Source organism: Tasmannia lanceolata, unplaced genomic scaffold, assembly GCF_043159265.1.
Source record: "Tasmannia lanceolata isolate RefF3 unplaced genomic scaffold, GAP_Taslan_0.1 ptg000019l, whole genome shotgun sequence".
NCBI lineage: Eukaryota > Viridiplantae > Streptophyta > Magnoliopsida > Canellales > Winteraceae > Tasmannia > Tasmannia lanceolata.
The window spans coordinates 12,894,186-12,905,082 of NW_027518696.1; the positions used below are offsets into that span (position 1 = coordinate 12,894,186).

The window sequence follows — 10,897 nt, forward strand, 5'->3', positions numbered from 1 at the left end:
CCACAAAAGGATAAGAAAGACAACTCAAATCCCCATAAAATGCAAAAAATATCTTGAAAGGGCCAAATCGTCGGCCATTTCACTCCGGTCTTTATTTTCCTTGAAGAGCTCTTTAAATGATAAAAGACAAGATGACTTAGTACAGTCGCAAAAATGGCTGTGCTGATATCATTTCCCAAACTAAAAGAGATCATTTACTTGTACGTTATAAGGGGGCGAATGCGAAGGGGGTGAAAATATCATCGCCCTATAATTAGACCTGGCAAAACCGACCCGTCCCCGTGGGTCGACCCAACCCACCCACAAATTTGAGGGTAAGGGTTGAAATTTGAGTGACCCGTCAAAATTGACCCGCAAGTCACCCAACCCGCCAAAACAAAGGTTGGGTCGGATGAACCCACGGGTCCCGCAATTCGTTTTTTCTTTTTTCTTTTTTGACTGGCTGGAATAGTGGAATTAAATTGAATGAACTATTTTTCAAAATGGAAGGTACAGCCCACACCATAGGATGATCAAAACCGTCCATTTGATGGGCCACAACGTAAATAGGTTGTGCCCAAAAAATCATTCCCATAGGATGATTCTAACCCTCTAATCTAAAGAGAGACTCACATTATGGAAACTCCTATAGATTGGACGGTTGGGATCATCCTATGGAAATGATTTTTGGGGCACAGTACCTATTTACGTTGTGACCCATCAAATGGACGGTTTGGATCATCCTATGGTGCAGGTTGTACAGTCTATTTTGAAAATTAGAGGGTGAATTCATACATAGAAGGGGGTGAATTTATCACCGCCCAAAATTGCAGGTTTCCCGCAGGCTGACCCAACCCATCCGCAACGGGTGTGGGTCACCTAAGTGATGACCCGTAGGGATGCGGGTCATTTTTTACCCGCACCGGCATGACCCGCGGGTAACCCAACCCAACACGCCCGTTTGCCAGGTGTACATATAATTCAATATTTTTTAGAATGTAGTGTACGGCCCACTTTGTAGAATAATCCAAATCGTTTATTTGTCAAGCCACAACATAAATACGTTGTGCCCCTAAAAATCATTTCCATAGGAAGATCGTAACCCTCCAATCTAAAGAGGAACTCCCATTATGAAAACTTCTTTATATTGGACAGTTAGGATCATCCTATGAAAATGATTTTTTGGCACACAACCTATTTACATTCTGACCCAACAAATGAAGGGTATGGATCAACCTATGAAGTGAACCGTACATTAGTTTTGAAAAATACTAGACTGTACGGCATAAAACTAGAGTTTTGAAAGAAAAAGAAAAAAAAACTAGAGTTTTGAAATTCCATGACATGCACTAATGATCTATGATAGGGGGGCATGCAATGAGTACGACTTAGGACTAAAATAGAGAAAACCCAACAACCCTAATTGTGGCAAATAGGACAAAAATAGAGAAGATTAGTTGTGTTTTGTAAGAGGGAGAGAGAGTCTGTCGTTGCACCGATTAAAAAAAGGGAAAACAACCGAGAATTGCCTTAAGACAGCAAAACCAAACGTTCCCCTATGAAAAAGGCTAGCTTTAGGTTGAAAAATAGTTGCATGTTGCATAAATTTAGTGGTAAGGACGTAAGGAGAAGATAATATAAATAGCATAGATGCCTTTGGTTTTTCTCATTCGAGTTGGGGTCGATCTTGAGTCCCGTAAATTTAAATTTAAGGGGTTACAGGGCTGAAGTCCCACGTACGAGTTCGGTCCCGGCTCAGAAAAAAATCATATTACAAAAGATTAAAAAAAAAAGATGGGTTTGAGTAAGGAATTGAAAGCTATTTGCTTAATCTTTCTACTTATTTGTGCTGTAGCAGAAGCAGCTGATAAAGGCAAAAAGGCAAAAAAATCCAGTACTGGTGGTTCACAGAAACCGGGTTCTAGCAATGATGGTGGCAATGATAAAGGCCAAGATGGTCAGGAGAAAGCCTCTGTTGGCTCCGATGGTGGCACAGGAAGCAAGAACCCGGCTCCGGGGACTCCTGTGCCGGCGTCACCGAAATCCGGCAACGGAATTTTCGACGTGACCAAGTATGGAGCTGACCCCGGTTGCAGTAAGGACAGCACCAAGGTGGGGTTTTTAAGTATTCTAACTATGTGATATTTTGATACATGGAACATGGAGGTTGTGCCCTTAGATCAATTGCTTGGCCCACCATTGATCAATCCAAATCATACACCATCTAGACCCTATCTTGGTTCTTTCATGATCCTTATTATATACCATGTTGATCCACAGATCCTAACCATCCAATCAAAATACGTATTTTGATCCATGGTAACGGAATACATGTGTACTTCAGGGGTAAAGATTGTCCCATGTATAAGGATCCACTATAAGCTCCTCATTTGACAAGACTACCATTCAACTTTTTGGTTTCTCTCCCAATAAGAGCAAACACCATACAAACGACCGTCTTTAATCTCATCCATGAGTTTGCCAGTCTCCAAGTCCATCTTTAATCCCTTTGGCCCACAAAATCATGTCGTAGAAATTGACTTCCAATTCTAATCTGCCTTCCACCTTATAAGTTGGGCGGTCTGATCAAATGATCTACACCATTAATCCATCTAGCGTTGGACCCACAATTCGGACAAAGTGATGTATTTGCCCCCATTTTCTCTCATGGGCCACTCCCCTCTAGTGTGTTTTGACCACCCTTTTTACACTACAAGGGGGTGGCTCAAGGAGGAAAACGAGGCGAATATAACATTTCCCACTAGATTAATGTGCAAGCATCACTCATTGTGGATAAAAAAAATGGATTATAATACAATGTAGGCAACAATTTTCTGTTATTCCTTGTTGCTATTATGAATATCAAATTGTGAAATATATGTAGGGTAATATTTGACATAGGAAGAATGCCATTTCCATATATTTGCAGGCTTTCACAGATGCTTGGACTGCTGCATGTTCCTTCCCTGGGACTGCAACTTGGCTCGTCCCCACAGGCACATTCCTCGTAGGTGAGCTCAAGTTCAATGGCCCATGCGCTAATAAAGCCCAATCCCCAGCGGCCGAGATAAGGGGAACCCTAAGAGCTCCGGGGAGCCTCTCATCTTTCACTTCTGATGCCTGGGTCTTGTTCCGAAACTTGGACGGTCTCACAATTAGTGGTGGTGGAATGTTAGACGGTCAGGGAGCAGCAGAAGCCTGGCAAAAAACCACATGCCAAAGTGGGGGGAAATGCAAGTTTATGCCTGTTGTAAGTATATACAAAGCCCCTTTTACATGCCTCCCAACAAATTTTGGATACATGCATCTTTTCATCGTATAAACTAACCATTTTTCTTTCCATCGTCAGTGGTTTTCTTTCCAAACATTTATACCCAAGCATAGCATGGGTAGGGCCCACCATTTTACACTTATCCGGTGGGCCAACCAAATCTATCCAAACCCATGAATATGGTGGGGCCCACTATCTTACACCTCATGGTATGATAGGGTGGGGCCTGACATTTTATGACCATGTCTAGCATGGGTGGGGGCGCACCATTTTGCACTTCATGTTATTGATGGGATGGGGCCCACCATATCTAAACAAGCCTATGCATAGGGTGGGGGCCCACCATTTTACTCCTAATGTCATTAATGATGTGGTGTGGGTGGGTCCCATCATTTTACAACTCTTGTTTTAATGGTATGGGGCCCACTATTTTACACCTTAGCATAGCATGGGTCAGGAATGCTATTGCTAGTAATCATATATGCAAATGGTTTTGAAGTCAAATTCGATTACTAAATTAAAAGAGAATGAAAGGAATGATTTGTGTTTTATGTGTGGGTGCAGTCTATGAGATTCATTGGGAACAACAACGGGAAGATCCAGAACATAAATTTCCAAAACGGCAAGGCCTTCCATTTGGTTATCAACAACTGCGTAGGAGTGGATGTCTCTGGTGTCCATGCCACAGCTCCTGAGGATAGCCCCAACACTGATGGCATCCATATCAGTGGCTCCACCCACGTCCATGTTACAAATTGTAAAATTGGTGTGGGTGACGATTGTGTCTCCATCGGAGATGGCAACACTGATATCTCCATCGAGGGTGTCACCTGCGGACCAGGCCACGGCATCAGGTAATGTCAATCCTAACAAACTAGTTGAACTATTTGAAATAGTAAAAGAAAGTGAATTTGTTAATAAAATGATAATGAAACAACTTTAACTTTACCTCAATTATATTCAACTGATTGGTTTAACAAATATTATGACATTGAATAGAATTTGATGATAAATTTCTGCAATCTTTCGCAGTGTGGGCAGCCTCGGCAAGTATGCGAGGGAGACGGGTGTGACAGGTGTACACGTAAAGAACTGCACCCTTACCGGAACCACCAATGGTGTTAGGATCAAAACATGGAATGGATCACCTACGCTTAAAGCTTCTAATTTTACCTTCGAAGATATCACAATGAACAAAGTCTCTTTCCCTATCATAATCGATCAAAACTACTGCCCAGGTCATAACTGCGGGAATAAGGTAACTAGAACATGTTGGTATACATAGATGAAATCAAAATTAAGATTCGAAATGAAATGAAGGAGAGTAGAAGGTGTTGTGGATTTTCTAAATTTTTGCTTCTCTTTCTGTTGCAGCCTTCAGCAGTGCAGATCAGTGACATCATTTACCAAAACATCAAAGGCACTTCTTTCACTAAGCTTGCAGTGAATTTGATTTGCAGCTCAGGAGTTCCATGCCAACGTGTTCAACTAAATAACATTGATTTAACGTACCAGGACGCAGGCCAAAAGGTCGCCTCTATGTGCCAAAACGTTAAGCCCACCGTAACCGGCGTGCAGAATCCACCTGCATGTGCTTAACTTCTTTGTACCACCACCTTCATAGAACTAGGTTTAAGAACTCCCTCTCCTTACTTCTGTATCCCCCACCACTCCATGTCTTGGGTGGGTGTGGAACCATGAAAGCTTATCCAAAAATGATTCGTATTACATGTCTTGCTTTCAATGAAGGCGGTGAGACTTCATTAATAACATTGTTTTTATTTGTACAATGTTGCGATTGAATTTATAATTGCAATCCGAATCATTGATAATTGAAAAGAAATAGTGAAAGTGCTTCCAGTTTCGTGTTTGAAGTGTATATGTTTGAATCTTTGTTGTTTGAATGGTAATGGGATCTCAATGATTTCTAAACATGGGATGTGAGAAATCGATCATGCAAAGCACTTGCCAAATATTGGTACCATACCCACCACACTAACTAATTCTTGGAGCATAATCTCTATTGAATTTTTTAATGAATTAGCCACTCCAAGATCCCATTCAATCTTAAATTGAACTACAAAAATGGAAATTACTAACTTAGACAGAACCCAAAAATGGCAACTCCCTTTTTTGGTAAAACTGAAAAATAAAGGATGGAGGAAGCCTTTTGGACAATAAAACTATTGGTCTCTTTTTTTATGGTTATCTTTTGGTGTGAAATGAAGAAACTGAAACAAAATTCTTCATGAATTCTCCGGTTGGTCCTCTTCCCTATATTTCTTGTTGAATGCAAGCTATCAATCCTTATCAAGTGATCTTCCCATGGATCAATTTTTTATTCTGTTTCAGCAACTCCAACTCATAGCCAGCCCCAACTGCAGCCTCAACCCAAACCTAAAACCTCCTCTTTAACCGTTCCAATGTCCATACAAAATAGTCTATCAAACTCCTCTAAACTTTCACCCGAACCAGCCAAGAGACCAGCCCCTCCAATCGGTTGACATCCTTTCTTTCACCCCCTTTAACTCACAATATACCCAACATCCAGACCTCTTTCTAACAGCCATGTTTTCCACAAGGCATTAGTCCACCCATAGTTAGCAAAACTCCGTTTTAAACTCCAAAAAAACACATTTTATTGGTGTGCCGTTTAAAACTCCGTTCAAAACTTTCACAACGAGTAAAACTCCCTTTTTTTTAGGCAAACGTTTTAAACAAGTTTAACATGCGTTTTAAACGCTTTAAACATGTTTTTTGGGCCAACTTCCAATTTTACCCCACCATATTTTTTAAATGACAAAATTCTAAACTCATTATCTTGTGTTTCCAATTTTTTTACTACGTTTTTTTGAACCAGTACCGGTATTAGACTCGAATTTTTGCCGTCCCATTTTTTTTTGGCGAATCATGTTTTGCTAACTATGAGCCCACCTTCCCATGTTAATCGATCACCACCCCATGCCTTCCATCTTATGCCTTGTTATATGACCACCTTTCTTTATCCAAGATTCAACCTTAGCCCTTATTTTAACCAACCACCCTTTCAAGTTTTTGTTAACCGATTAACCCAAAGATAACCCACTTCTTGATCCATTCCTTAACCCCTTCAGCCTAACCGTAACTACCACCAAGAAACCTTCTTGAGTCCTTTTAACCAACCCCAAGAAAGCCTTCCCTTTAGTCAACCAAGAACCCAAGAACTTCCAACACCCTTCCACCTTACTTTAACCTATACTGGAAAGATTTTTAGTAGTTTTAGATACCCTTTCTAATCCTTTCAAATATGCTTTTCCACTTATTTAAGACCACCCCTTAATCTTAAGCATCAGCTACCCCATTCATTATTCAAAATCAAAGCTTCCGCTATCCGCCCCTAACGCTATCCGCTATCCTGAATTAAAGAAGACAAGAAGATCGAGAGATTGCTAATGAAATCAAGAACCATGGGTGGAGGTTAAGAAAGGGTAGTTAATTGAGTAACAATTAAGCATCTTGCTTGATTAAAGAATCAAGAAGGAATGGGTTTCCAAACCAGAAGTGCTAACTAAAATTAAAAATTATTGGGTTCTGACGTAACAGAGGGCTGGCTTAGAAGGGGATGGGGTAAATCGTTGAGAACAAATTACTTGGGAAGGTGTAGGGTTTCGGTTTTGAAATTTATGGATATTTTGGGTGGCTGAAACAAAGGTAAGAAGTGGCTATTATTTAGGGAGTGAAAACAAGAACAGGAGGGCTAAGGTGGGCTCACAAGGCTGGCGGTTAATGGGACCCGAGAGGTTGTTTAGCGGGGTTTTTGTAACTGGGTTTTACATGGAAAAAACAAGGCTGAGATGGGGTTTAAAGTGGTGGTTGAACATGGGGTTTGGGCTGATGGAGAGAGATGTTGGTTTGCTGTTATCCGTGGCTGAAAGGGAGGATTTAGTGAAGGTTTAAGATGGCTGATCAATATGGGAAAGAAGATGTGTTTTCTAGTGAACATGAGAGGGAAGTTTCCACTATGGAAGAGCGTCTTCGTGGTTGTACCTTTGGAGATAAATTTGCGGCAAAATGAACTTTTGATTTCTTTCAAACCACCTCATTTCCCATAGTTTCCCTTCCATTTTCCCTAAATTTATCTTCTTTTTCCTTACCTTCATTTACTTTGCTTCCGTTACCCTATCCACCTATTAGATATCAAAGCTTCCGCACTTCTGCCCCTGTGAATATAATGATTGGGCAATATCTCGAGGTTGGATCGACATTCCATGTCATCTGATGCCTGATTTGATGGCTTGGTGGTTGATCTAAGGGTCGGAATTGATCCAATCATGTCTTTGAAGCTTTTGACTATTGATCTACGTGATTCAATCAATCTGATCGTGGATTCGAGTCTTCTGGCCTTCGAACAGTTGGGATGCACCTGCATCAGCTTCTTTGCTCAACCGGATCTTATCGGTACAGCTTTTTTGCTCTGTCGGATATTGTCAGCAGAGCTTTTTTGCTCAGCGGAGCTTTTTTGCTTAGCCTTGGGAGAACTTTTTAGCTCGGCCTTGGAAGAGCTTTTTTGCTCAGCCAGATCTTGCTGCCTTCTCCGGGGTGGTACCCAAATTTTAGATCGGAGTTCTCTTCTTGCCCCCGAGTGTGGTCTTCTTCGGAACTAGTGTCATGCTCATATATGCTTTTTTTCTTTTTGTGTCCCATGGATGGAGCCAATCTGTTGATGCCAATATCTAGTCTTGAGCCTCAGGCGAGCATTGTAGGCCAACTCGACTGCTTGGGATGCCCTGCGCTCAAAGAATACAATGTTAGAGGGCCATGTAATTTAGAATTCAGGAGACCCTTCGACGCTCAAGTCAGATAATAGCACCAAACAATATCTGAGCACCATGAATTTATGGATAACGAGAGGTTGAGCATGGTTATGGGGTAGAAGAAGAAGATGCGTAACTTTTAGTTTTGGTCCCTTTTTATAGACTTGGAGTCCTTTGCAGATTGGGATGCTTGTCTTTCTTGGAGTCTTTCCTTATTGGATGACTTGCCCATGGAATCAGTTTCCATGTTTATCTAGATGACACTCGAGTTTCCTCATGGAACTCAATTTCTAAGTCTGATCACCCTTTTAGGGAGGTTGCCGTGTAGGGCTCGAAGTCCCATTTTGGGCACTTTCATATTTGGTCGGCACCACCCAATGGTGGGCGAATTTTGACCCTGACAATCTTCATCTTGTGTTGTTGCTCGACAGTCCTTGGATCAGTTCATATATAGGACCATAGCACTTTGTTGTCCTACATCAACTTATATTGTGTTTTTTCCTAAAAATCATAGAAAAGAAATATAAGAATAAGAAGAATAAAAAGAAATGGCATTTTAGTCTTTTTTATCTTCAAAGACTTGTTAGTTTATTTTAAAATGATTTAATTTCATAGTTTGGGCAAAGTTTCTTGGCAGGTAGTTTTTCCTATTTTTTTTTAATGCTTATCAATTTACCTTATATTGGCAGTTTGGTCTATTGTTTTTTTCTTTTTCAACTACCTCCAATGCAACATAAATTCTGATGAGGCTTTGTTTGGATTGTATGAATTTTATGAAAAGTTTGGAAAAGAAAAATGTCTCTAAAATTTCCTACTTTTTTACACAAAAAAAGGAGAGATAACTTTAACAAACAATATTTAATTTTTTATTTAGTGGGGCCTTCAATTTATGATTATATCCCACTAATTAAACCATAATAATAACATTCTCTCTAAATAATTCCAGGAAAAAATTTGCAAGAGAAAATCCCGTAAGAAATGTTTTTCTTGCAATCTAAGGAAAAAGATCCCCCTAATATCACCATAATCATAACATTTCTCTCCAAATCATTCCAAGAAAAAAAATTCACAGCAAAAAAATTCGGTTGGAATGTTTTCTTGGAATCTAAACAGAAGGTTAGTAGGTTTGCAAAAGTTGCTCGACAACTGAATAGGTTCAAAAGGAAATGAGGAATGATAAACTGAGGGGTGGCCATGCAAAAAAGGGATAAAAGGACGCCCCCATTAGTTCCACATTACCAAAGTGCAATTAATGTGATTTGACTTTTATAGATTATAAATACACTGCTTACAACAACCAATGGACGTGCCCTTTCATCCCTTTTTTGCAAGGGTGTTCTTGAGTTTAGCATCCCTCAAAAGAAATAGTTATACGGCGTAGGCCCAAATAGTCTAGTATTTTTCAAAAAGTACCGTACGGCTTATACCATAGGATGACCCAAACCGTCCAGTATTTTTCAGATCATTTTCATAGGATGATTTTAGCCCTACAACCCATTGAGGTACAGGTCTAAGGGCTGGGATCATCCTATGAAAATGAATTTTAGGCGCAACATATATGTTGTGGTCTGTATGGATCATCCTTTTGTGTAAGTGTAGACACCTCATAACACCCGCCTTTTACGGCACCACCAAAAAACTTGTTTCTACACGGCACTGAACCAAAAACTAACTTTCGGAGCAAAAAGACTGCTTCTCAAGAATCGAGAATCACTTTCGGAAACCAAGAATCAGTTCCAGTAATCAAAAAATGCTTTTTGAAGTAAAAATTACCCCTGCGATTTTGAAATCTCAGCATGCAATTTTAAATCGCAGGTTGTGATTTGGCTGCTAACCTGACACCAGTATCAGAGCAAATCGCAAGTTGCGATTTCAAATCACAACCTGCGATTTTTGGATTTTTACCTATATATATATATATATATATAAGTAAAAATCAAGATCCTTAAGATTTTGATTTCCATCCTCAGCTTTTCCTATAAATTAGTTTCTTTCAAAATTCCTATTATCCTTTTGAAAAGAGAGAGAATTGCTACATAAGTTTTTGGGATTTCCCTAGAAATTGATATATAGTCATATGTGATTGTCCAATTTCTTCTGAAATTCCTTACAAACTCCGGGCGTTAGCACTCAGCCAAAATTCTAAGAACTCAAAGCGACACCACACTACTGCTAACTCTAGGATGCCGGCACTCCGCCGAAATTCCGAAAGCAACACTATTCACTTACTAGGTATATTTACCAGCTTTCTGTATTTTATTTACAAAACTCGAAAGTGGGTGGTTATAGGGTTCGGGAATCCTTTGGCCCCAAAACCTTGGCATAAATCCCCTCCTTCTTCCTATTTTTCTAAATGAAGATTGTTTCATTAATTCCGGTTATTTATACGCAACAAAACAATCTGATTAACCATAGACTGTTCCTCTCAGTATTCGTCAGCGATACGGGGAAATATGGGCTTCCCCCCCGATATCCAAATTTTGAAATAACGTATATCCCAATCATTTAGTATGGTTGTTTATAAACACACTAGATTAAAGAAATTCCCTTCATTAAACCATTTTCATTCTTTGTAAAGATTTTCTCAAATTCTCACTCTTAGCTATCGGTAATCAACAAGCTTGAGATCGTCTCCGCTTCTAGGTGCTCATTTGACTCGTTCAAGAGAGCTTACATCTAACAAGTAGATTTAGGGGGCAATCTCAATCTTGTGAGCATTACCGTTCGTCGAAGATTGAATTAAAAAAAGTCCTTTACCTTTTTCCATATTCAATAAATAAGCAAAATACCTACTTTCTTTACCATTTTTATCCTTTTTTTTTGTTTGAAATCCAATCGGAGAATAAGCTTAATC

The 10,897-nt window shown here is 39.8% G+C and overlaps 1 protein-coding gene across 1 annotated transcript; it reads left to right on the forward strand.

Moving 5' to 3' along the window:
- The first annotated feature begins 1,659 nt into the window (after positions 1–1,659).
- LOC143853067 (exopolygalacturonase-like) lies at positions 1,660–5,129 on the forward strand. Its single transcript, XM_077362788.1, has 5 exons — positions 1,660–2,091; positions 2,909–3,229; positions 3,815–4,104; positions 4,283–4,508; positions 4,625–5,129. The coding sequence occupies exons 1-5, from the start codon at positions 1,774–1,776 to the stop codon at positions 4,847–4,849; spliced, it is 1,380 nt and encodes a 459-aa protein (XP_077218903.1). The 5' UTR covers positions 1,660–1,773; the 3' UTR covers positions 4,850–5,129.
- The last annotated feature ends 5,768 nt before the right edge of the window (positions 5,130–10,897 follow it).